The sequence below is a fragment of the Zymoseptoria tritici genome, chromosome 5 (assembly GCF_000219625.1).
Source record: "Zymoseptoria tritici IPO323 chromosome 5, whole genome shotgun sequence".
In the NCBI taxonomy this organism is placed as follows: domain Eukaryota; kingdom Fungi; phylum Ascomycota; class Dothideomycetes; order Mycosphaerellales; family Mycosphaerellaceae; genus Zymoseptoria; species Zymoseptoria tritici.
Window position 1 is genome coordinate 2,413,528 of NC_018214.1, and position 25,694 is coordinate 2,439,221.

Below are 25,694 nucleotides of genomic sequence, written 5' to 3' on the forward strand. Positions count from 1 at the left end.
GCGATCCCAGACTTGAAGGAGGTGATCGTCCGGAGCTCATGGCGGGGTGCCGGAGATGCGAGATCTGCTCCTCGTACAGATCGTAGTCGTACAGTAGTGTGTAGGCCGCTTCTTCGGAAGCAAAGGGATAAAATGGCCTGCGAGGTCCTGGTATTCTGTGTCGCAGTCTTTGACTGATGATTTACGTTCGCACCTTCCCCATTCAGCCTTGCTGGAACTCTTGATGACAGGCTTTGGTGCGGTGCCCTCATGTCGCGTCAAGCTGCAAAGCCTCGGCAGGTCAGAAGATAAGATACTCCCATGGCCGCTTCTTCCATGCCACTGCGAGTGGCTCTCTAGAAGTCGCCATGATGATGTTGATATGCCTTGCAGCACTGCGACTTTCACACCATTGCCAAGGTGTGTTCTGGACTGGCTGTCAGCATATGCCAGGGGTCATCAGCCTCGCCTGCTGGCCGTTGAAAGACGTTTCGCCAGTCCAGCCATCGCTCCAGGGACCAGAAGGCAGAGGAGTGGTCGTCATGCTTGATCTGATGGCAGGACACTTTTGTTGCGGAGACGACGAGTTGAATACCATCTACCTCTCATTGCTTCCGCTCGAACTGCACACTTCAAGCTGGGCAGGAGGCATTTTGCTCGATGAAAAGAAAAGCGATAACACGTGAAATGCGTCGTCAAGTAGTCCGGATTTTGATGTCCAATTCCCACGCTCTCATCGCACAAATTCAGCCCGGTCGGCTTGGACTGTGCATATCAAGTCGAGGGTTGATGGTGTGATGTGATGATCATTTGGTCTCGTTGGATGAAGTCCAAATGCGACTGTCCGACCCCTGGTCGCCCTGGACAGGACCGTGTTTTGGCTTCTTGAGCATGGCTGCATGGCTGGCAGGGGCCTCACGCGAAGGAGACCCTGGCCTTTCATGATCACAGCCTAGGTCACTGGAGCACAACAATCTCACGTGGTGAAAAGACCCTTTGTAGGGCCATCGTATTGCGAGTCGCGAACGAGCGGTCACAGATATCAGTTGCATATTTCTGTCTCAGATCGAAAATCGCACCTCTACAACCAGAGCGCAGCCTTGGGAGATGCAATCTTCAAATTCTATCGGCTGGAAGCGAGATTGATGCACCAGACCCTCATCGTGATCAGGGTTGTCTTTACTCTTGTGACCACCAAACGTGCAGGCGAGAGTCCAGACTTTCGTGGTTGTGCCGCGTGCGTGAAACCTGTCTTGCACGCTTGCCGATCACAATTGGAAGGTTACCTCAAGGTAGCTCCCACGCCTTGAGAATTCCATGAGGACTGACGTTGCTCGATGTCTGCTATTGACCACATGAGGTGTCAGATATCAGCCGCGAGCAAGCAATCATGAACTCTCGCCCCGCGGATGATTCAATGAATACATGTCTATTCAAGAAAAGGCGTGTTTCAAGGATGATGGATGATATAAGTCTAGACCATGACGACGCCGAGCCATGAGCAACGTCCTGTGGTCCGCTATTCTGGTGTCGCGCTGCACGCGTTGATTGGCCGTGGGATCCATGTCATGTCGGAGAATACAGCGAACAAAGTTGGCAGGGCAGCCAGGTGGAATGATACAACTCCAGATCTTCATCAATGGCCTGAATCGTACAACAAACCAGGTATACGCACAGTGAACGAGTACCGATCCGTCAGATCTGATCTTCGTCTGCATCTCGTTGTTCAATCGTCCATTCCCCTGCTGCGCACGGTGGAACGGTGACGAACCGAACCAGTTCTTCTCCAAGCCCAAGCCAGCTTGATACCTGCTCTCAATTAAACTTTGTGATCATCTCTCTCTCTCTCTCTTTTGGTCGTTTGCTCAAGAGTCGCTCCTTCCCTTCTCTCCTCTCACATCACACCCTCTTCTCGACGACCCCTCCCGGCCAACAGAACGAGCCATGTCGGTGAGTCCTATCCTTACCCTGCACATCAAAGGATCGCTATCCCAGCGAGGATCTTCCATATATGCCTTGTTCAACACTGACCACTTCACTTCACCTCACAGAGCAACCAGGGCTCCAACCGCGATGGCGCCTCGTCGCTGTCCGGCCTCGTGTCGACCCTCATTCCTACCTTTCTCATCTCCATCGTCGTGGTCTGCGCCTTCCTGGTGCTCCGCAGCAGATTCGAGCGTGTCTACCACCCACGCAGTTTCTTGGGGACATTGTACCGCAACGAGCAGTCGCCATATCCCAAAAAGAGCATGTTTGGGTGGACGTCGGAGTACAAACAATTGACCGACGAGTTCGTGCTGAAGCACTCCTCCCTCGACAACTACCTCTGGCTACGATACTTCAAGGTCCTCATCATCATCGCCTTCGTCGGTTGCTTGATCACATGGCCGATTCTCTTTCCCATCAACGCCACCGGCGGTGGAGGACAGGCGGGATTGAACATCCTCTCCTTCAGCAATGTCGCCAAAGCACCGTACTTCTTCGCACACGCCGTCGTCGCCTGCTTGTTCCTGGGCTTCGTCATGTTCGTCATCACACGCGAGAGCATCTTCTACATCCACCTGCGACAGGCCTACCTCCTCTCCGCAAACATGTCGAGCCGCATCTCCTCCAAGACCGTCCTTTTCACCAATGTTCCCGAGGAATATCGCGACGAGAGCAAGCTGCGCAGTGTCTTTCAAGGCGTGCGTCAAGTCTGGCTCGGGTTGGAGGTGGAGGAGCTCGAGGACAGTGTCGATGACCGCGGCAAGGCTGCGAACAAGTTGGAGACATCCGAAATTAAGATGATTCAAACGCACCTCAAGGGATTGATTAAGAAGGACAAAAAGGCGGCCAAGAAGGCGAAGAAGAACAAGGAGACCACCCCCGAAGAGACCACCACCGATGTGATGGAGATCAACAAGAAGGATCGGCCGATGCACCGCCTTCCCAAGTTGAAGTTTCTCCCTATCGGCAAGAAGGTGGACAGCATCGACTGGTCTCGCGGAGAGCTTTCGCGCCTTGTTCCTGAGACAGCACGTCTTCAGAACGATGCCACTTCGGGCAAGTTCAACAAGGCAGCAGCCTGCTTCATCGAGTTCGAGTCCGTCACCGCCGCTCAGCGTTCCATGTCGCAGGCTCCCAAGGGTGTTCACGTCGCTGAGATGGCCGTTGCACCCGATCAAATCATCTGGAAGAACATCGGCAAGTCGAGTTCCAGCCGCAGAACGAAGAAGATCATTTTCACCGCCGTCGTCTGGTGGCTCTGTATCTTCTGGTCCATCCCCGTCGCGGTCATTGGAGCCATTTCCAACATTCAGTCTCTCACTGAAAAGGTGCCTTTCCTCGGCTTCATCAACTCGATCCCGTCCGTCATTCTCGGCGTGATCACTGGCTTGCTTCCGGTCATCCTGCTTGCGGTATTGATGGCCTTGGTCCCGATCTTCTGCAACATTTTCGCCCGAACCTTTGAGGTCACCCAAGGAGCGGCCCAACTCAGAGTCCAGAACTGGTACTTTGCCTTCCAGGTCATCCAGGTCTTCCTCATCACGACATTTGCCTCCGGTGCCGCGGCCGTGGCGCAGAAAATCATAAACGACCCATCCCAGGCGCCTGGCTTGTTGGCCAACAATCTTCCCAAGGCGAGCAACTTTTACATCAGCTACTTCATCCTGTTTGGCTTGCTTTCGGCGGCCCTGACACTGCTCAACATCGCTCCGTTGTTGATCCTCAACATCCTCAGCAAGATCTTGGACAAGACTCCTCGCAAGCTGTACAACCGCTACATTACCCTGAGCGGTCTTGGCTGGGGTTCTCTGTTTCCGAAGTTCACCAACTTGGGCGTCATCGCTTTGGCCTACTCTTGCATTGCGCCGCTCGTACTGGGCTTTGCCACAGTCGGCTTCACTCTGTTGTACCTCGCCTTCCGCTACAGTGCTTTATTCACCCTCGGAACCACCATCGACACCAAGGGTGCCTGCTTCGCCCGAGCGCTCCGTCAATTGGTCGTCGGCATCTATCTGTCCGAGATCTGTCTGATCGGTCTCTTCGGTATCAACACAGGAACAGACCTCATCTCGATCGGTCCGCTGGTCATCACCATCATCCTCCTCGTCCTTACCATCGTCTGGCAAGTCCTGCTCAAGCGCAAGATGAAGAAGCTCATGGAGGAGCTCGCCATGCGCGACGCACCTTCCAACCTGAACCTCGAGAAGGGCGAGAACGGAGTCGACGGCCACAACGGCCAGCAAACCCACCTTGGTAAGGACGGCTACGGCAACCCCGACACCACCGCGCCTCTCGACGGACAACAAGCTCACATCGGCAAAGACGGCTACGATCACTCCTCCCACGACACTGCCGTGCCTCAAATCACCCCGAACAACGCCCCGCCCAAACCCACCGGCATGGTCGGCCGCGTCAAAGCCTTCTTCATGCCGGGCAAGTACGCCACCTCCGACGCACTGTCGGCCTACGTCATCGGCGACCATCTCTCCACTCCCGTCCGACCTTACACCAACACCGAGCGCCAAGAAGCCTACCTTCACCCGGCGGTCAGCGAGCCCGTGCCTGTCATCTGGTTGGCAAAGGACAAGCTGGGACTGTCGCAGAGGGCCGTGCAAGGAATCCATAAGGACGTCGGCGAGGGACTGGAGGCCACGGATGAGCAGGCCTGGTTCGATGAAAAGGCCAAGGTGTGCTGGGAGAACTCAGACCCCACTGCAGCCCCGATTTACGAGCAGCGTGTCGAGTATTAGAGTGAATCAAAAACGCTTTGGAAGTGGGAAGGTATGGAACGATGAAGGAGCAGCGTTTTTTACTTTTGGTCATGGTTTGCTGTTTTTAATGTTTTAGTGTTCTCGAACGATACTTGATACCACCACGGCAGTTTTAGAGAGAGAGAAATGCAATCAGTGCAAAGAGTTCCTTATCCTCTCCTTGTGCGCAACTCGGAACTTTTGGTGGCTGCATACCTCCGTCGTCCAGCTGGAGGAAAGAGCGCTGCACGCACCTACCAGACTACTTGGCATGTCTGCTATCCTTTTAACCTGTCCGACTTTTTTTTGCGTGGCTTGCCATTTTGCGTGTAACGGCTACTTGTGCGCCTAAGCATCTTCTGCCATCTTACCGACACGGTCACCTGCACGGCTATTTTGCGTGTCTGGTGGGTTACTTGTATGACTGTTTGACATGTCTTGCAAACTTATCTGTACGGCTATTTCGCATGTCTGCTAACGTACCTGCACGGCTAATCGTACGACAGCAAGTACCGTGCCATGCGCAGTCATGGTAGAACACCCTTGGATTCCTGCTGTGGTCGGCCGGTCCATCCTAGGTATGTTTGCAGTTCTCTACCCCCTTGACTACATTGTCTTGGTAGTGTGCTTCTGCATCACTTCATGAACTTGCTGGCCATGTTCAGCAATCCACCAATGCCCCCTCCAGATCCGCCGCCCATGCCGCCGCCCATGCCGCCACCACCTCCACCCATCTCAGACCTCATGAACATCTGCAATGCCATCTTGCCCGCCGAGGCGATCGCATCCTGCTTGTTTGCGCCCTGGCTGACATTGCCCTGCGCCGCCTGCTGATCGAACAGCTTGGCTGCTTGTCCCATGGCGATGCCGATGATCTTGTTCTGTCCTCCACCACCCTGCCCGCCGTGTCCACCACCACCGAACATCTTCAAAGCCTGCATGGCAGCAGCGCTGCCCAGATTGCCAGATGTAGCTTGGCCTCCTCCACCGCCGCCGTAGAAATTCTGGTGTTGTCGAACGGCATCTTCCTCGTCCAAAGGCTCGTTTTGCACTTGCTGGTGCTTGCCGGTGAGCATGCTCAGAGCAGTGCTGAACAGATCGGAGTCTCCAGAGTCACCGGCATGCTGTTGGGCTTCCTGCTGCGCGCCGGAGAAGTCATCGGAAGCACCGCCGTACGCGCCTCCACCGCCGTATGAAGTGCCAGCTGACTGGCCATGGCCTTGACCATGACGTCCACCTTCTGAGTACGAGCCTTCGGGACGCTGGTGGTCCGACTGCTGACCGAATCCGCCCTCCTGGCGTCCTCCGTAAGAGTCTCCTCCACCGCCATAGTTGTCCGAGCGGCCTCCATCATATCCGCCTTCCTGGCGACCACCGCCGTATCCACCTTCTTGACGTCCACCTCCATAGCCGCCTTCCTGGCGTCCACCGTAGCTCTCTTGTTGGCGATCACCTTGTTGGTCATAGTCGTCATTGCGCCGTCCTCCACCAGAGCCGCCGGAATAGTAGTCACCAGAAGCGCCGCGGCGCTCGTCGTCGTTGTATGACATTGTGGGTGGAAGGGTGATGTGGTTGGTTTGGTCGATGGATGGTGTGTCGAGAGAATTGGCCGTTGTTCTTCAGTGATGATGATTCGAGAAGCTTGCTGCATTGAATGCCTGCGAGAAACACGTGTAGCTTCATTCACGGCTGCAGCATCATCATGCCCCACCAAGGTTACCGTCATCGGCATGGATAAATGCACCGCGGGGTCGAGATCGTCCGCCGGCTCCAACTTTAAACCTGATTTGCAAAAGCTTGTGCTACGAGTGAATGACTGCGTCGTGGGAGCGTCGAGACGCAAACAAACAGGTATCAGCAAACGAATGCCAGCAATGTAAGCCAAGGATAGGAGCAAGTCTGCTGTAGCTCTCCATTGCTTTCCGTCTTTCGAATTTCCTTCATCTTCCGTTCCACTTCATCCAATTCCTTGAAGCAATTCCTACAGCAACTTCCAACATGCCTTCGACTACCACCCTTGCGTTCGCCTCGATCTTCGTCCTCGCCAGCATCGTGGCCGGATATGTCTACGTGTTCGGCATTCCACCCGAGATGAAGCGAAAGCTTGAGAAGCAAGCACTTCAGACTATGGGCGAGGTAGGCGACGATGCCATTGCGATGGCGTATGCATTGGAAAGCATGTCCGTACTGACGAGCGTCTTTTCCAGAATAAAGCGTCCTACATGATGAAGGACACCATCGGCAAGATGCCAGAGTCGGATCAGAAGGAGCTCAACGATGTGAAGAACACTGTCGGCGGCGTAGCTGGAGGCGCGCTTCAGAACCCGTTGGGTGACATGGTGAGTCTGGAGCCGATGCAGAAGGACGTCGTTCGAATCATTGGGCTGACAGAATTGTAGGCCGGGGAGACCGCAGACGATGCCACTAAAGGCTTCACTGGCCGCTAGAGCCAAGCCAACAGCCGCTGCTCGATGCACATCAAAGCACGGTGGAAGACCGAGAGCACATGAGAGGTCCTGGTTCATATGAGATTGGGGATCGGCGCAAGGAAGAAGACTCTGCGATGGCATGGAACGCTAATAAATAGCCGTGCAGATAAGTAACATGACTTCAGATCAAGACAGCAGACATGCAAAACAGTCGTGCAGGCAACTATCCGGCCAAGTCAGTGGGATATGTTATTGGCCGTACAGGTAGCCGTGCAGGTAGTTGTATAGGTAGGTTAGCAGACATGCCAAATAGTCGTCCACGTACCTAAGTTGGCAGACACGCAAAATAGGCAGATATCCTCTCCAGTTTCGTGCAAGCATGCTTGCTTCCTGGCCCGTACTTCCATGCTGCGTGTGCCTATATGTGTGCGGTCCAATCGGCTGATGTGCCTGCGTACGTGTAGGGCACTGTAGATAGACAGGCTATTGTACATGAAAGCTACCTGCTCCCGTCTTGTCCAGATGTTGAATTACGATCAATGTCTGTTGGCATCCGTTCAAAATCGGTCTTGATGCGGTTGAGGTTTGCTTCAGGTTTGCTACGCGTCCATCAAATTTTTGATTCGTCCTCATCAAAGCACTTCAAAGCTGTTCGTTTTAAAATGAGTTCATGCGCTGAACGGTGATGCTTCAGAACCGTCGCGGGAGCCAAGGGGAAAGAGCGATAACATTTGTCTGCGCGAATGTTTCCACTTTCAATGTGTCATTGATCCGAAGACCTTCCGCCATGACATCGCGCAGTCGACATGTCGCATCATGTCGCCAATGCCATACGGGCGACGGGTGGAGTACTCATGGCCGCGAAAAAAAGTACCACCGCGGTACTTGAGCAACAGCATCATCAGCAGCATCACGCGCCTTCATCGCAACACCACAATCGCCAATCCGGCCAACAATCGGCTCAACAGCGCATTCGTACGACTAACGACACCAATGCCGGTGCTGAGCGCGACACAGCTGGCCCGCCGGCAAACAAGAGACGGAAGCTGAGCCATCCCAAGGCAACACACACACAAACCACATTGGACCATTTCACTTTACCCAGACCGCCGACCAAGGTCACGGTCGACGAGCCGCATGGGCAATTGGTGGAGACCACCAATGGCGTGCGAACAGAGCTGGATCTCGACGAGGACGATCTGCTCCGGCCTTCTCCAAGGCCGGAGCGGATACAGCGTGCAACGCGCTCTCCAGTCCCAGCGACCGCGCCCACAAAAGATGCACCAAAGACGGAGGACAAACGGACACTTCGTTCCCAAGATGATGGACCTCGATTGAAGAGTGAGTTGGCTATATACTTCCCTAACTATGAAGATATAATGTTCGACGTGCCTATCGAGGAGGAGTTTCTTACGGCGGATACAATACTGTATATAAGAGACGACCCGCCGCAATCAGCGAAGACCAACGAGACCCCCAAATCCAGCAAGGCTACTGCCAATGGCCGCCGGACTTCGACCAATCCTGGCCTATCGACACCGCAACGGCCGTCCAACCAATTCAATGGCAGTTCAGTGCTGAATCTCGACTTTGCTTCCAATACTCTGCCAGCTCATCCCGATGATCCTCTCTCAGACATGCACTTCTTCAAGTCACACCGGCGCGCCGAGCGAAAAGAGAAGCAGCTGCGGAATATCGAGCGCGAAAGAGCGATGCACGAGAAGGTCCAGCTAGAACGAATACTCGATGGGTTGAAGGGACACGACTGGCTGAAGGTTCTCGGGATAACTGGTATCACGGATGGTGAAGCAAAGCGCTACGAGGCGAAGAGGGCATACTTTATCGCCGAGGTGCAGGCGCTCGTGGACAAGTTCAAGCAGTGGAAAGAGCAAGAGAAGAAGCAACGCCTGGAAAAGGAAGCTTTGATTGCGGCGCGTGAGGCGGAGGAAGAAGAAGGCGAGACATCCGAGGGAAGCGTAGAGCCTCCCAGTAGCGACCTCAATGCCTCCGCTGCGAGACAGCTTTTGCACGAGACTGCCAATGCGGTGCGAGCAGCGGCTTCGTCCACGACGATCAAAGTCTCGAACAGGGGCAAAGGGCGAGCCGATCCCAACACGAGTCATCCGAGCACGCCTTCTTCTCGACCTCGCCTCACACTACATCCGCCTGCCCGACCACCGTCTCCAGAAAGGCCGTTCACTAGCTTCTATCGTGCTCGCCATCTGCGGGAAGCCGCCCTGGGCAAGTCTCGCCATGGGCGGAACGTCACTGCTTTTGGACATGCGATACCAGAGATGGAAGAGGACGAGTTCCAGTTGCCGGACGATCTTCTCAATCCAGAGATTCTCAAGGTTCATGCGCGTGAACGCAGAAGGAGAAAGCGTGAGACCGCTGTTACTGCCGCCGAGAACGATGGAAAGTGAGCTTTGGTAAAGATTTCGAGAAGTTTCGCATACTTCTGGCGCTGGGTACAATCGACGCATGGCATAACGGTGGTGACACAGGTGGGCGGCAGCTTCATCTGCTATCGAGGGGGGAATGAGTATCGATCGCTTCTTCACTGACCTGTACATAAATGATGACCTTCAGCAAGTCTTTGTATCAATACCAACTCGAAGCGTGATCCAGATCCGTGAAATGCCTGCTGGGAACTTGTATCGACAAAGGTCCCACTGTGTTTGCAGATGCGGCCTAGAAGCTCGTCATGTCCATGATCTGATGTTCCGAATCCTTCCAGGCATCAACTTCCCCTCAATGTCAGAGCACCTCGATCTCACTTCCACATTGGACATCCTCTGTACAAACATAGACGACGGACCCAATCAAGATGTACGAAAAGCTCCCACTCGATGAACAGGGCATTGCACCTGCGACGCCACCCAAAAGCTCGCGATCCAACCTCTGGAAGGGAGCCGGGCTCGCTTTTGTTGCTCTCTGTTTGGTCGCCTCCCAACCCTCATCGCCATGGACCGGCACACCTTCACATCACCACTGCGGCTCTATGACGCCTCGCATACAATATGCTGGTGAGAAAATCTCCTGGGAACCATGTGGCGATGTCAGCGGTCGTCCAGTTGAGTGCTCCAACATCACGGTGCCAATGGATCAATTTGACGCCGCCAACTCCGGTGACAAGACATTCAGCATCCCATTGATCCGCATGCGTGGCAAGAATGCTACGCAAAATCTGCTCCTGAACCCTGGTGGACCAGGCGGTAGCGGCACTGAGTTTGTCTTCCGTCGTGGCAAGCAGCTGGCCGAGATTGTTGGTGAGGGTTTCCATCTGCTCTCATTCGACCCGAGAGGTATCAACGCTTCGCGACCGCTAGCCGAGTGCTTCCCAACTCGCGAGTCGAGGAGGTTGACGGATGGAACGAGGACTTCCGAGGTCGAGCACGACAGCGCGGAGGCCTACGCTTGGAGTTTGAACTTGGCTCAGGCGTGCAAAGATACCATGAGCGAGCATGGAGGTTACATCAACACGCCGCAGACTGCCGCGGACATGAACAGCATTCTGGATGCTGTTGGACAGGAGGATCTTGTCTATTGGGGTTTCAGGCGAGATTCTGGAGACCTTAGTGGTGGGTCCTATCGCTAACCACTCTCAAGCTACGGCACCATTCTTGGACAGACATATGCCTCCCTATTCCCCGAGAGATCATCGCGCGTCATAATCGATGGAGTAGCCAATGCATTCAACTGGTACAGCGATGAGGTCGACATCGAATCGTTCACCAACACCGAGGACGTATTGGAAGGCTTCTTCGACGAGTGCATCAAAGCTGGCAAGAACTGCACCCTAGGCGAGCTCGCCGACTCCAAGCACAAACTGCACAAGCTCGTCTTTGACTTCTCGGACAAACTCAAGGAGCAGCCCATCAGCGTCTACGTCAACAACACAATGTACGGTATCCTCACCTGGGAGAGTGTCTGGTTCAACGGCATTTTCCCTTACATGTACCGCCCCTCCGGTTGGTACTCGCTCGCGGACAACCTCGCCAAGCTCCTCAAAGGTAACGCCACCGATGCTTGGCTTGCGTATGGTCGTCAAGCGGCCTGGGAAATGGAAGGCGAAGGCAATCGCTTTGTGACTACCAACGACGCCTTGTCTGGGCCGGAGTACTGGCCTCATGATCGCCAGTCCATGCTTGATGAACTTCTGCCAAAGCTCAACCAGAGCATCTTTGGACCGACGGAGAACAGCGACTACTATAACCGTCAGAACTGGGCGATTCCAAGGACTCACAACTTCTCCCAGCCCGAGAGCGTGCACACCGCACACCCGCTTCTGATTCTTTCCACGACCTACGATCCTATCTGTCCTCTCGTCTCCGCCAAGACGGCGCTTAAAGCGTTCAAAGGGTCGCAGTTGATCGAGGTAGAGGGCTATGGCCACTGCTCGGTGGCTGTGGCTTCGACCTGTCTGGCGAAGCACGTCCGAGACTTCTTGTACAATGGCACCGTGCCGGACCAGTACACGAAGTGCGAGGTCGATGGGTCGTATTTCATCGTGCCGGAAGAGGATGGCAAGGTCGTGGCTCAGAAGAGTTTCGAGACTACCGAACAGGAGAATATTCACCTTGCACAGTTGGAGCTGGCGAGGGACTGGAAGTATTACTATCATTGAGGTGGAAAGGTTTCCGTGCAGTTGAAACGACTTGCTGGTATGGCAGTCAAGAGAGAGCTTGCTTCGTCATGCTCGCCGGGTACGTTACCGTGTAGATATCCGTACATGCCATGGTACACTTCGCCGTCCATGCCAGCCTCTTGCCAATCTACAAGCCGGTTCCATATCGTACATCTAGCCGTGCACGCCGCAGTGCAGGTCACCGTGCATGCCACGGTGCAGGCCACCGCACATGCCACCGCACATGCCGCCGTACATGTTAGCAAGATGCCACTGTATATGCCAGCGGTCGTATTCGTACTTGTGATTGTACATGTCACTAAAGATCGAGTGGCAACGGTGAAGATTCGATGCCATTGCGTTCGTGACTGGACATTATGCTACGCTAAATATATCAAAGGAGAACAGTTTCCTTCAGGCCAGCTCAGACTGGCGGTAACTCAGGAAACCACGATCCCAGGTTGATGATACCCGATGGTACCTTGTCCTTCTCCTTCTTCGCCATCTCCTTCTCTCTCCTCGCCGTCTCTTTCTCCCGAGCCATAGACATTGCTCTGACGACATCCGCCGCCTGCTCGATAGTGGATCGTCTTCGCAACCTGTGCTCCGAATCAATCTCCTGATCCAGCGACTTCGCCGTGATGAGAAGCACCGAAATCACCAGTCCCAGCGCACTGATACCGCACATGACCGCAAACAACATGCGGAATGTCCATGCGTATGCCGCGACGATCTCCGTCTTCTCCGCGCTGGGTTTCATGTTGCTCAGCAGGTGCGCGAAAGCTTCCGCATTCTTTGCGATTTCCGTGGGAAGGCGCTTCTCCATCAGTCGCATGCGGAGCAAGTTCTGGAAAATGGCGCCGCCGAGAGACACGCCGAAGCAGAGGCCGAGGGAGCGCATGAAGGAGTACATGCAATTCGCGTGCGCGGCGTCTTTCTGCTCGCACGCGGCTTGAGAGGCGATGGAGTGCGCGAGGAATAGGATGCCCTGACCGAGGCCGGCGGTAAGGAAGAGAGGTACCCAGGCGTGAACGGGTGTGTTGACGTCGAGGAGAGTAAAGGATCCGAGAGACATTGTGCTAATAGCCCAACCTGACCATATGGCCCAGCGATAACTGCCCACTCTTGCGATGACTGCTCCGACGATGCCGTTGGTGGGTATCATGATGAAGGCGAAGGCGAGGAAGGACACGCCGGTTCGGAAAGGAGAGAAGCCCTTCACGCCCATGAGGTAGAGGCAGAGGAAGTAGACTTCGGTGAAGAGGACGAGAGCCTGTAGGATGGTCAGGAAGTAGATGGAGATGGCGGACCAGGTGTTGAACAGCGCGAGGCGGAGAAAAGTCTGCTTAGCGAGGAATCGCTCGTAGAGGCCGGTGCAGAAGACCGTGGCGAGGCCGAGGATGAGTGGAACCAATGTGGCGGCGCTGCTCCAGGGATATTGTGATCCGCCCCAGGAGAGACCGACCAGGAAGGTGGTCATGCCGAAGATGAAGGCGAACGAGCCGATCCAGTCGATCTTGCTGAGCTTCTCCTCGAATGTGGATTCGGGTCGCTTGTAGCGGAGGACGAAGGGGATGATAGCCGGACCAACAGCGCAAAATGGTAGGTTGATGTAGAACAGCCATCGCCAGGTTGTGACTTTGACGAATGCTCCGCCGATGATGGGGGCGATATTGAAACCGATGCTAACGGTCAATTGCATGATGCTGAGGTACTTGGGTCGCACGCGTAGTGGTATGAGGTCGGAGAGGATGATCAAATTGACACTGAGGACGCCGCCTCCGCCGATGCGTTGGATCGTCCGGCCCACGAGCATTGTCACGAGGTCGTTCGCGACACAGCAGATGATCGATCCAAGTGTGAAGATGCACAACGCGGAGAATGTTATGGAGCGACGACCGAAGATGTCGGCTAGACCGGCCATAATAGGTTGTACGACGGCGTTGGCCAGAAGGTAGGAGCTTGCAATCCAGAAAGCTCCAGTGGCATTTGTGTTCAGGGCTACAGCCACGGCCTGGTTTCGTTAGCAGTAATCTCCCAGTATGCAAGAGCCAATCGACGTACCGGCAGAGTCGTGGTTAGGATGGTCATATCAAGACTGATAGCGAACACCACGCAGATCTGTCCGACCAAGATGAGTTTGATCTGTCACGGTTTCCGTCAGTCTTTACTGTTTCACGAGACAGTGAATGCTATCGAGCCACTCACTTGCTTGCTCGGCTTCCAATCGGCGTCACTGTATTCGAGAATATGCTCACCGGTCCTCTCGACCGAGGCGCCATCCATGGAAACGGTCGAAATGTAGGAACTGTGCTTCTTAGTCGAGTCCGAGGAATGCAGCATGGTGATGGTCGATTGCACAGACTCATGCTTCTCGTCTGGAGAGGTCGTCATAATGAAAGCGTGTTGAGCGGGTGACCCTGTCGCAGAGAAGGATTGCAAAGATTGAAAATGGTGGTGGGCAGGAGACACAGACAGAAGAAGGCATACGCACGGTACTTAACGTCGACAGTCTCCAGAGCACGGTCTGACTTCGCCTGCATGGCTGTAATCTGGACCAAGGTCAAGAGGCTCCAATATCGGGCGCCCCGAATATGAGTACCTGCGGACATATCTGGGCTTAACCCAGACTGTGCAGTGGACAGGGAATCGGTATCTCAGCAAGCGAAGCTGTGCATGCAGAGTTTAGTCCCTCGCCAGCCTTGACTTAGGAGGAGCAGTTCAGCTGGTCGTTATTGACGCCACTCACCTGAGGCCAGCTGAGATAAAGCCTCATCAACACTGCAGTGTCCTAGGAGGTCCATGTCTCGAGTAAGTTGCACACGGCATGTAGGGCTTCGCTGTTGTTCGGTCGCCCTGATCCGTATGATGTTGCTAGCAAACATATCAGGAACGAATCTTGACCGGTATTGCTTCGCTCAAGGAGCTCTGTGTTTCTTGATCGTGCGATGGCATGCCACTGCATCTGCACGTTGCAGGGCATCGCGTGCTCTGCTTTTCACACGTGTCAAGAAGGCGTTCGTAAGGCTGGATGGATCCGTTTCGATTGCGCGGCCAGCGAGCCATGCCACAGATCATTGGTGGATGGCGCCATGCTGAAGAAGGAGTCTCCGATTGTGGCGCTATTGGCTTGCTTAGAGTTTCTCGGGGAGCGGTATGAAGGCGTGGGAGGTACCCCCAGCCGGGTGGCCTGAGCAAACAATGTGGTCGTAGGAGAGATGCATATGAGCACCGCCCGTGAGTCTGGAGTCTGGTGTTCCGTTGGGCCGCGAGTCCTGCGACTTTCTGCATTAAAAGGGATGACCGGTGTAGAGACGAAGGTCGTGTAATGTCGTTATCTCTCGAAGGAAGACAGAAGTTGCAGGCTTGGCATCCGGAGCTGTGTCCGTCCAAGTGAGACCACATCTCGCGGCGGTGATTTCGACATCACCTTCAATTAGTGGTAACGAATGGTTTCTCTCGACCCGTGGTAAGAGCAAGCGAACAGCAGCTTGTCTCTGTACACCGGATCGTTACTCCCGCCGGGAGTTGGAGGATACACCTCCACATCGTCTCCAGGTGTGCCGATTACCCGCAAGCAAGTCCGGGAGTAGGAAGGATGCGCAGTCCCACTCCCACAGAAATACTTGCGGGCAGAAAGACAGAAGGAGTGATGGAAAGGCGGTCACTGCTGAGTTTGAAGAATGCAACGAACTCGAAAGCTTCTTCGTCTTTTCAACACACAGGAATCCATGCACGTCTGCCTTATCAGTGAACACGCAACGGCCAAATCTACATACCGCTGGTACTCCCAGCACGACTCGACAATGAACACATCTCAGAAGCAAGCCCTGAACATGGCATTCCAGCAAGCGTTGTTAGAACATGCCGGACTACTTCACGGGACCGTCATTTCTGCTCAACGGCTGCAACGAGGAAGTTCGTGGCCTTGCTGTTTTGCCTCCTCTTGAGCACAGCAAGTGCTGTCATGAGCACTGCCGCGACCAGATAAGTCACTCCGGCGTAGATCTGCGTGTAGAGGTATGGAAAACGAGCATTTTCACGGCGTAATTCGAGGCCAATAACCTCTGAGACTGCGCAAAAGGGGTTCGTCAGCACTTCCAGACGCCCGGCGATGTCCAGGAGAAGCTCAACTCACATGTCGAAGGTAGGACCACGGTCAACCAGGAGACGGACAGCAGCGACGGCATGTCTTTCAATCCGACGAGTTCCGCGCATAGCGGTCCGATGGTCTGCTCGCCATTGTCAGCACATTTCCAGAATGCCAATTCAGAGTTTGATCTCGACTCACCATCCAGAACACCCCCAAAATGCCGCCGACAAACAGCGCGAAGAAAGTCGTTAATCCAAACCCTCTAGCCGGCAACCAAAACGCAAAGCAGGCCACACCATTCACCGCCGTGAGAATGGCCGCAACGTCCACTCTCCTGAACCGATCACTCCAGATCCCAATCACCGGCCTGCCCACCGCAGTCCCAACGTTCAACAGCCCGACAATTGTTGTCGCCTGGCCGCTCGACAGACCGATCGCCCGTGCGAAATCGGCCAGCGAAAAGAGGAGAACAATGTACCCGAGCATACTCACAAACGCCCAGCCAAGTAAAAGCCACACATCCAGCCGGCGTAGCAACCTTCCATCCAGAGCCAACTGCGGCGGTTGGATCGCCTTGTTCCGATCCCTCATCATCAGCGTAGCCACCGAGTTAGCGACAAATCCAATGATGGCAGTAACACGCAGCGCCCAGCCGACGCCCAAACTCGCAATCATCGCTCCAGTGCCCCACGCGAACGCCGCACCGCCGACGCCACTCCCCGCCGCAGCGATACCGTTCGCGAGACTGCGCTTACGCTCGAACCACTGGCTGAGAATCGCTGTGCTTGGGATATAAAGGAAGCCCGTGCCCAGACCTACCAGTACGCCTTGGGAGAGGTAGAGATGCCAGAGACGGGTGGAGATGGACGCGAGGCTGTAGCCTAGAGCTTGGAAGAGGATGCCGAGGGACATGGTGGCGTGTTTGCCGTAGAGGCGGGTGAGGAGTGTGATGAGTGGGGAGGGCAGCATGGCGGCGGAGAAGTTGAGGCCGCCGATGAACGCGTAGGAGAGGGGCGTGGAGGAGGGGAAGAGGGCGTTGGAAAGGTAGTAGGAGAGGTAGACGCCGTAGGACTGATGATGTTGTTAGGTTCTGTCGGTGAAGCTCGTTCTTCGAAAATGATTCATGTCGCGTACCGCTGTGATGCCCCACGTGAAGCCATTCACGAGGAAGCATGTTGTTGGGTGTAGGTGAGTAATGAATGCTACCTTATTGGCGAAGATCGGCGAGCTTCCCCGCCCGCGCTTGTGTGACGTGAAAGAGACCTGCCCGACGGGACGTTGGTGAATGATGTCGCCTGTTAATCATCGAGATTGAACGATGATGGCCTTGAGCGCTACAGCACCTTCTTCGTTATCATCGTCCCTCTCGAATTGTCGGAAGCTGGTGGAAAGAAGTCTCTCGTGTCTCTCGAAGATCTACATCATTTGCAGTGCGTCGACTCCGCCTTCACCAGCCTTGTCGCCCTGCAGGACTCGGAAGCTAATAAGACTTCGGTATTGAAAAGTTCCGACTGTCTCGAAGGCACTGATCGCATCGCCGCTTGCAAAATCTCGGAAGCTTGTGCATTTGCTGGATACCGTCGTACCTTTGCCCATACCAGAGAAGAACTTCGTAAAATGCCCGGGCTTGACCGTCTCATCACCTATCAATCCGAAGAAGAGCTTGACTGCGTCAAAAGTCGCTCGCACAGTTGCAGGGGAGTTTCCGAGTCTAAAGGCCATTCGGATGGATTACATTAGTGCATGTCCGGTCCAGATTGTATGGGTGATTGGCTTCGAGGGAGTACTAGACCGAGTGCTGGTCACTAACCTCTACATCCACCACGGCAGTTCCAGGAGCCATCCAGTCTGCCTTGTATGATTTCATGGGGCATTGTCCGAGAATGGTAAGAAGCCTTGTCGTAGCAAGTCGTTAAACATCATCCGAGAGCTGATCATGCATATCCAGGACCTTCGGAGTGTAAAAGTCTCGCGGGCATTGCCTCTTTCTGGAGGACGACATCTCCTGACGCCAATGAACATCGAAGGCAAAGGTGTTGCCACTATGGAAGCCCTTTCCAAGAAGTCTTGCGGTACAGGGATTCTGCGGATCGTTTTTGCCCATCAACCCGAAGAAGAGGTTGACTCTCTCTCAGGCACGAATCTTCTCGGACGTCACGACACTGCTCTCGTAGGCACTGTCGCCTAGCAAAGGCTCGGAAGCGAGTCGCGTTTCGCTCTCGACGACACGCAGCTCTTCCAGTGCTACAACCCGGTTTTCAAAGGACGTACCGAAAACGACGCCTCCAGCTCTCCGAGCAGCTGCAGGTCGCAGAGCTCCTAGATGTCCTAAGATGTTTAGCTGTTAATATGAAAACAAGACTAAAATAATTGTACTAACTTAATCCCGCTTCCTCTCCTCCGCCGCAGCTCGTTTATTGGGTCGTTCTTCTCGTCGTTCGACGAACCGGGCGGTCGGACTACTTATATCGGGAGAGGGAGAGCTGCGCGGTCGGGGAGGCGGGAGAGCTACGCAACATAGAGGTCAGAAGGCGTGCGGGCAGTAAAGCATACCTATCGATCGTACATAGTGTGTATTTGCCTAGTGGTACTAGGAACGAATGCTTAGTGTTAGGCATTAGTAGTAGCGTTTAGGATCGAAGACTTACTTCTCTCGCGAACTATAGTGCTAATGCTGCTGCTAGTGCTAGTGTTGTTGTTGTTATTATTGCTGTTGCTGCTGCTTTGTTGCTGCTGTTAGTAGGTGTTGCTATTAGTGTAGAATACCGACAAGAGTGTTCGAAAGGTAAGTCCTCACAATTGTCTCCTAGGTTACTGCACTGCCGCACTTCTTGCCTCGTTAGTGGAAAGCAGAGAAGCAAGAGCAATGTATAGAAAGGAGATTTATGTATGCACAGTCAAAGGGCACTGTCGCCATTCGAACTTCGGAGGCAAGGCGAGATTCGCTGGGACGCCTCTTTCAGGACACTGCGACTCCGCTTCTGTGGCTGTGGTCTTTTCTCCGCGGCTCGGAAGCATGCGAAATTCTCCCTCGCAATGGCTACAGTTCCCTTTGCAAGCCAGAAGTCCGCCCCGGGTGGCATCGAGGTGTCCGAAAGCTAGATAATCGAGGGAGAGGTGAGGAAGGCCAGCTAGTGGGCCATAGAACAGTCGTATTGATCAGTTTGCAAGACATGCTGAATACTTGTAAGATTAATTAGCAGACATGCAAGATAGGCTTACAGACAAGAGAGCGGACATGCAGAACAGTCGCACGAGGTAATCATCGCTGTGCCGCTAAATTTGTCTGATGTTCCTCATGGACTGGACCCGTCAGCTTGTTGCTTCATGCAATGAAAGTCCGGTAGCAAATTGAGAGAGCACAACGTCTGTATGAGAAGACTCTGGTTCAGGAGCATGCGAATAGATCACCTGTGAGCGGCGAGAGAAGGACGCTTTCGTCACATATCTCCAGCCCTTCCTCTGACTTTCATCCATCCGCTGTTGCCTTTCCGTCGCGCTTCGTCCTCTGTAGTGTCCTCGTGCGGAGCGATACTCATCACACTCATCGCCGCGTACTGTGACTCCTTCGGCCGATTCGATCCCCCAACCAAGACCGGTCTCTCATCCTCCCTATCCTCGTCCCACTCTTTCTCTTCCAGCATTTCCCACTCAGCTCCAGAAAACTCGCCTAGCAGTGTGTTCTTCAACTTGTCTGCGAGACGTCCAGGCGAGGACAGTTTGAAGTCTCTCATGAACGCTGCTCCTTCCGGACTTGCAAGGTTGTTGCGAGCAGTGGCATGTGAGAACACTCCCAGACTGCCAGTGCTCCTCGAATCTTGTGCACTTTTGCCTGACAGTGCTGAGATCCTGCGGTCGAGCGTAGGTCGCTTTCTTCCTTGATGGACGAGCAGTTGCCAGAGATTCCTTCCGATGTGGCATGTCTCCTCGAATGAGTTGATGGTATCGATGCCCTGAGTGCGACACAGCCACGCGATATTGTATGCGATCATGGTGATGGCTTCAATGTAGAGGCCGTAAGTCTTGTTGTCTTCCTTGCACAGCTGAGCCAGAGGTCGATCGATCCAGAGTGGTCGCGGGCGTGGCCGCTGCTCGTCGAAAGTGCGCGAGGCAGCTGGGCTCATTGTACGACTGGAGGACAGACTTGGGTAAACAACGTCCTTGAACTGATACGAGGCCTTCTCCAGCATGATAGCCGGCCGTGGGAAGTCCTCGTGCGGCAGTAGAATCTCGCCAGGCAGTCGAACCGAGAGGTAATGGGCGCACAGATTGAGAAGCCGTGCTACGTTAGCGAAGGATTCGGAGACCAGGTCATGAGGTTCCGCCACGATTCTGGCGCCAGTGGATGTCTGCTTCGGCGGCGCTTGCGTCTTGACATTCAGCTCTCTCAAGTCAGGGATAGCAATTCCACCAAGCATGTACTCTGATCTGCCCGCGGACGGCTTCCGCCTCTGCAGATTGCTCGCAGATGCAGCCTCGCGGCAGAGCAAAAGCCTTGCCTCAACGATCCTGACTCGTACCTTTTCCAGTCGCTGAGCTGTCTTCTTCGTTGTGGTGATCACAGGCTCCATGGCGCGAGTCCGATGCTTCTCCAGCTCAACTCGATCCTCCGCGAGGACTGAACGTCGATGCTCGAGCTCCTCCTTCTGGGCGACGGAGCGCTCTCTGTATGCATCGATTTGTCTCTTCAACTCTTCTGCCTTTGCAACAATTCTCTCCACACGATGCTCAGTCGCCTCCCGCTCTTCTCGACGACGCTCAAGACTGTTTGTCGAGATGCTCGTTGTCAGGGAGTCCAGATCTGCGTCTTCCGACAGAGCAGCGAGAACACCATCGTTCCCAGGTCGGATGACAGCTTCGGCGTGAGAGTGAGACTTTTCGCGGTCAAGTAAAGCCGTGGCTTGCTCGAAGCGAGGATTGTATAGCGCCGCCTGAGCACAGGCAGCGCATTGAGGTTTACGGCGGCCGTTGAAGGTCCGACTGCAAATGTCGCATCTGGGAGTCGTCACGTCCATGGCGTTCTTACGAGGACGGCTATTCTGTCAAGAAACAGAGGATATAGGCGGCTGATCATGGTGACCGGCGAGCAAGCGGATCGTGGATCGGTCACTTCGGCATAGCAATCAGAACATCAGCTTCGCGAGCTTAGCAGCCTGTCGTAGGTCGTTCGCGGTCTTCTAGGGTTGTGAGAGTGAAAGGCGAAAGAGGTCGCAGATGAAATGGAAAGGTGAAGTAGTACCATCGCCGCTGCCCACGTGATGACGCGATCTGGTGAGCACGTCACGCGCCGCGCTTCGTGCCTTCTGCATCTCCGCCTCCACCTTCGACTTCTGGTCAGCAATCTTGACTTCCTCAACGACTCTCATCATCGACACGGAGGACATTCGAGAGACATGTCGGTGACATCGAGAGATCACGAGGATCACGACGGTGCAGAGGTCGCGGAGGTGTTGTTGGCCTCGAGCGACGAGAGTCTATCGCCAGAAGATCCGCAAGACAATTCCGACGAGCAAGATGCTGCGATGCCAAGCTCGCCGCCGCAATCAAAGGAAGGCATGTCTCAACCGCAAGAAGTGATGGGTCCTCCAAAAATATCTGCATCTCAGGCTCGAAAGCGAACCCGTGATGAGATGGCCATGGCCGATCAAGATCAGTCAAGCAGCGCACTGCCAGGCGCCATCAATGCCTCACCTGTTTATCAAGACGAGCATTTTCGAGTCTCACGTGACACTTCAGCGACCATTCGTCAAGACACTCAGACTCAGAGTACACAGTCGTACCATGATGCTCCACTCACCACACCTTGTCCCCCCGAGTCAAGGCCGCCGTCAGGCCAAGGCGACAACATCGGCTTGAAGGCCTCGGCTTTACCATCTCACCCACAGCAGCCGAAAGTCACTGCTGCTTCAGTCTCGTCTCATACAGAATCAGATCTCGGAGAGTCAGAGCAGGAATCCGATGCTTCATCTTCGACAAGATCAAGCCGACCGGAAGAACGAATACAGGCATTTGACTGGGATGAGCTCTTGATACAATATCACGAAAAGATGAACAAAGCTACCGCCGAAGAACACGGCATTCTCAAAGAATTCAGGGAGTTGAGCAAGGTGTGTTCGTAGTCGCGTTATATGTGGCGATGTTTCTGCTGACCATTGACAAGTACTTCAACGTGTGGGCACAAACCGGCTGCGGTAAAGAGGTCGATCGTTCTTTCAAGCGGTTTGTGATCACCTCACCGGGCCTGTGTACAAAGCTGACACATCTTGCTTGTAGTCTGAAGACCCAGCAAGCCTACGTCCAAAATGAAGAGCGACAACTTGAGGAGAAGCGAGTGCACTGTGAGTTGCTCGTGCCAATCCTCAGGAGCGAAGCTAACCGACTGCAGACGTCAAAGTCGTGGATGCATTCAAGAGTGCGCTTCAGCTTCTCGAAAACTGAAGCGCAGCTGGTGACTATCTTTCTAGCTTTTGCCGATTTGTTTCATCCTGGCGAGCGATGGACAACTACTACGGTGCGCATTCACAGCGCTAACTCAATACAAGACGCCAACGAGCAAGCGGATGCTCCAGAGTCAACAGCGCCCAAAGAGCAGCATCATTACGCCTCTGGGTCGAATGTTTCAGCGCAGCTGACGAGCTGGGCCACTCGTCTTTCCACCACGGCCGACGTGGAACCTCATTTCAGGAGCAGCTATCATCCCGCTCGCTGCACGATCATGTGATATGACTAAACTCACGAAAGAGGTGGAGCGACGCAGCGTCGAGTTGTTCGTAAATGTGAATGATGCGCTACGAGGGATACGGTATGGATCGCAGCATGCCATTCCGTGGTCGCGAGCATGAGCATGATGACCGTCCTAATGTACCTTAATGACCGACCGCAATCAAATGAACGACTGGTAGAACGAAGATGAATCTCGGTGCATAAAGAGTCAGAGAATTGACTGCGTATGTCTAGCTATCACTTGCAATCTTTTCGGTGAATGTTTCGAATATTGAATGCGTGATGCCTGCCGTCCGAGTGTCTTCACATGCCTGAACCCTGGCTTCACTTCGACCGCACCTCCATTCCTGATCACCAACATTCATCACCTCAATCACAAAACATCATGGCCACCCCAAACCAAAATCCCATCTGCTTCTTCGACATCGCCCTCGGCGGCGAACCTCTCGGCCGCATCAAGTTCGAACTCTTCGCCGACGTGACTCCTCGCACCGCCGAGAACTTCCGCCAATTCTGCACCGGCGAAACAAAAGGCACAACCGGACGACCGCAAGGCTACAAAGGCAGCAAATTTCACCGAGTCATCAAGGATTTCATGCTGCAGGGTGGAGACTTTTTGAACGGCGATGGGACCGGCTCGATCAGTATCTATGGCACGCGCAGTTTTGCGGATGAGAATTTCGAGCGGAAACATACTGAGGCGGGGTTGTTGAGTATGGCGGTGAGTTTTATGCTGCTATCCAACATTGTTCGATTGAGCGAAGATGGACTGATGATATTTTCTAGAACTCTGGAAAGGACAGCAATGGCTCGCAATTCTTCATAACTTGTGCGCCGACGCCTCATCTTAACGGCAAGCACGTGGTATTCGGTAAAGTGGTGGAGGGCATGGATGTCGTCAGGAAAATTGAGAGCGTCCGCCTCAGAGGAGAGAAACCTGCATCGGATGTCACGGTCGCGCAGTGCGGCGAGATGTGATATTGCTCAACGCAGCACACTATCGGACCAAGCCAACAGGACTTCATAACGCCACTCGCAGCAGACAGGAGATTGGGTGTCACGAAGCTATGGCACGATGAAGTCTGGAATCTGGAACATGAAGGATCAAAGAAGTTTTCAATTGCCATTCATCGAATATGCAAAATTGCATAGCTGGCCTGTCAATACGAAATATGTCCCCGAAGGACAGGCGACTCCGAAAAATCGAAGCGCCGTCGCCGCAGCCGTCTCAATATATGCCGCAAGAAGTAAGTTTGTGCCGTAAATCCATTCAACGCATCTGCCGTGATATCAAACCAGAAATCATTCTCCAACAACTCCAAGCTCTCAGCAACCCTCGCTCGCTCGAGCTGAACATTCATTGCCAATCATTACATCTAGTACGAAGGAGCGGCGAAGACTGAAGAAGCACCCCAGTATTGCTCAACACCGAGGTTACCGGCGGCCTTCCAGGTGTCGTTCTCGAAGGAGAAGATAGCGGACTTGGAGCCACAGACGGCAACGATCGAGTCAATGGCCTCCTTCTGCTCGGCGGTACCGGGAATGGCAGCTCCGTTGGCGTTACCGGCGGATGGCCAGCCAGTCTCGAGGTTGTAGGTGTCCTTGCCAGGGCAGGCAGACTCGAGGAGAGCCAACTCCGTCTTGACAAAGTCACCGGCACCGGAGGCAGCGACTGCGCCGTTGAAGTATGGGTGGATGTTGGCGGCGACGCAGTCGATGACAGGGCAGAAGATGGCGGCGTTCTCGACGATGACGGCGACGGTCTCGGTGGTAGTGACGGGACCGGTGTAGCCAGCAGCCTGGAACTTGGACTTGGTGTCGCTGATGAACGCGGCGAGCGAGCCGGCATCGGTGTGTCCTTGGAAGACGGCCTCGTTTCCGACAACGACCATCTCAACCATGGACCAGTTATCCGCGCCCCAGGTGGTCAAGGTGCTGATCTGCTCGTGGCAGGTACCGGAGATGCCGGACCCATCGATGTACACTCCGAGGATAATCTTGAGACCCTCGGCGGCGCAGGCAGCGCCGACGTTCTCTGGGCCGGAGCAGTCGGTCGCGTAGATGCGAACGGTAGTGAAGCCCATGGACTTGATCGACTTGATGTCGGAGGCGACGTCGCTGGCGGACTTGCATGTGCCGTCCTGCGCGTAGGGAGTGTAGGTCATGGCCCACTTGTTGCCGCTGGGCGTGATGGCCGCGTGGACGTCGTTGAGGACCTGCTTGGCGATGGCTGGCACGGAGTATGCAGGGGCAGAGTAGGCCGGTGCTGATGAGGAGACCGGTGCCTCGTACGTTGCGGGCGTCGGCGCAACGTAGACTGGAGGAGCCTTGGAGGTCGTAGCGGGTGGAGGAGCAACGTATGTCGAGGCTGGAGGAGGAGCAACATAGGTCGAAGCTGGAGGAGGAGCGACGTAGGTCGAGGCTGGTGTATCCATAGCCATGGTTGGCTCGCCGTACCATGTCTTGGTGTACGTCTCGTAGGCGCACTCGTCGGCCTGGACAACGACCGCAGGAACGGTGTAGTTGCTGTGCCTCTTGTGGAGGTGAGCATGCTGGTGCTCATTGCCGGCGTGAGGAACGGCATTGGCCAACAGGCCAGACGCAAGAAGCGCCGCGACAGTGTAGACACCCATTGTGATATGAGAATACCGTGATGATAGCCGCTGAACGAGTGAAGCGGGCTGTCGTTGAAAGAATGGCTTGGGGAGTCGTTGGTGAAGCGTGCGAAAGCGATGGACGAAGAAACCGAGCGCGCGGTGGGGACAAGACTCGCATTTTGATCGAATTTGGCATGGCTGCCCTATACAACGCGATTTGCGCCTCACGCAAATTGGAGGTTGTTAGACGACGGCCGAGTTGGCCGCTATGGATGTGTTGGTGCTCAAAAGGGTAATGGTTAAATGAGGTCTTTGCCAAGATCGATAGAGCCCGCGCGGGAGGAAGGCGCCGTTGGACGGGATTGGGTGAATGAATGGGCCGTTGGCGTTGCTCGGCAGTGTGCTCCACTCGATCGGACTGGTTTGATGGTTCATCAGGAACGGGTAAACTCTGTCGAGTCGTCTATAGAACTCTAGATTTCGCACGGCAACCACTGACCGAGCTCATCT

The 25,694-nt window shown here is 54.5% G+C and overlaps 9 protein-coding genes across 9 annotated transcripts; 5 read left to right on the forward strand and 4 right to left on the reverse strand.

The window, feature by feature from the left end:
- Window positions 1-1,923: 1,923 nt before the first annotated feature.
- On the forward strand, window positions 1,924-4,879 carry MYCGRDRAFT_109652 (uncharacterized protein; the record flags this gene model as incomplete). The annotated part of the gene is made up of 2 exons (XM_003852303.1): window positions 1,924-1,929; window positions 2,031-4,879. 2 exons carry the CDS (start codon window positions 1,924-1,926, stop codon window positions 4,713-4,715), a joined length of 2,691 nt encoding a protein of 896 aa, XP_003852351.1.
- Window positions 4,880-5,129: 250 nt separating this feature from the next.
- On the reverse strand, window positions 5,130-6,323 carry MYCGRDRAFT_104653 (uncharacterized protein; the record flags this gene model as incomplete). The annotated part of the gene is made up of 1 exon (XM_003852414.1): window positions 5,130-6,323. The coding sequence occupies one exon, from the start codon at window positions 6,263-6,265 to the stop codon at window positions 5,351-5,353; it is 915 nt and encodes a 304-aa protein (XP_003852462.1).
- A 390-nt stretch (window positions 6,324-6,713) lies between these two features.
- MYCGRDRAFT_93501 (uncharacterized protein) lies at window positions 6,714-7,162 on the forward strand (the record flags this gene model as incomplete). Its single annotated transcript, XM_003852304.1, has 3 exons — window positions 6,714-6,851; window positions 6,923-7,054; window positions 7,115-7,162. 3 exons carry the CDS (start codon window positions 6,714-6,716, stop codon window positions 7,160-7,162), a joined length of 318 nt encoding a protein of 105 aa, XP_003852352.1.
- Window positions 7,163-10,145: 2,983 nt separating this feature from the next.
- On the forward strand, window positions 10,146-11,771 carry MYCGRDRAFT_86261 (uncharacterized protein; the record flags this gene model as incomplete). The annotated part of the gene is made up of 2 exons (XM_003852305.1): window positions 10,146-10,685; window positions 10,776-11,771. 2 exons carry the CDS (start codon window positions 10,146-10,148, stop codon window positions 11,769-11,771), a joined length of 1,536 nt encoding a protein of 511 aa, XP_003852353.1.
- A 174-nt stretch (window positions 11,772-11,945) lies between these two features.
- MYCGRDRAFT_93504 (putative major facilitator superfamily transporter) lies at window positions 11,946-14,314 on the reverse strand (the record flags this gene model as incomplete). The annotated part of the gene is made up of 5 exons (XM_003852413.1): window positions 11,946-12,044; window positions 12,253-13,785; window positions 13,836-13,916; window positions 13,980-14,149; window positions 14,266-14,314. The coding sequence occupies 5 exons, from the start codon at window positions 14,312-14,314 to the stop codon at window positions 11,946-11,948; spliced, it is 1,932 nt and encodes a 643-aa protein (XP_003852461.1).
- A 1,345-nt stretch (window positions 14,315-15,659) lies between these two features.
- On the reverse strand, window positions 15,660-21,045 carry MYCGRDRAFT_109656 (uncharacterized protein; the record flags this gene model as incomplete). Its single annotated transcript, XM_003852412.1, has 8 exons — window positions 15,660-15,844; window positions 15,910-16,003; window positions 16,063-16,935; window positions 16,999-17,159; window positions 17,451-17,531; window positions 18,136-18,192; window positions 18,513-18,544; window positions 19,423-21,045. The coding sequence occupies 8 exons, from the start codon at window positions 20,877-20,879 to the stop codon at window positions 15,660-15,662; spliced, it is 2,940 nt and encodes a 979-aa protein (XP_003852460.1).
- Window positions 21,046-21,122: 77 nt separating this feature from the next.
- MYCGRDRAFT_93506 (uncharacterized protein) lies at window positions 21,123-22,585 on the forward strand (the record flags this gene model as incomplete). The annotated part of the gene is made up of 4 exons (XM_003852306.1): window positions 21,123-21,971; window positions 22,025-22,083; window positions 22,138-22,202; window positions 22,329-22,585. 4 exons carry the CDS (start codon window positions 21,123-21,125, stop codon window positions 22,583-22,585), a joined length of 1,230 nt encoding a protein of 409 aa, XP_003852354.1.
- Window positions 22,586-22,972: 387 nt separating this feature from the next.
- MYCGRDRAFT_100343 (uncharacterized protein) lies at window positions 22,973-23,720 on the forward strand (the record flags this gene model as incomplete). The annotated part of the gene is made up of 2 exons (XM_003852307.1): window positions 22,973-23,308; window positions 23,374-23,720. 2 exons carry the CDS (start codon window positions 22,973-22,975, stop codon window positions 23,563-23,565), a joined length of 528 nt encoding a protein of 175 aa, XP_003852355.1.
- Window positions 23,721-23,920: 200 nt separating this feature from the next.
- On the reverse strand, window positions 23,921-25,313 carry EXG12 (putative glucan 1,3-beta-glucosidase; the record flags this gene model as incomplete). Its single annotated transcript, XM_003852411.1, has 1 exon — window positions 23,921-25,313. The coding sequence occupies one exon, from the start codon at window positions 25,218-25,220 to the stop codon at window positions 23,964-23,966; it is 1,257 nt and encodes a 418-aa protein (XP_003852459.1).
- Window positions 25,314-25,694: the final 381 nt, after the last annotated feature.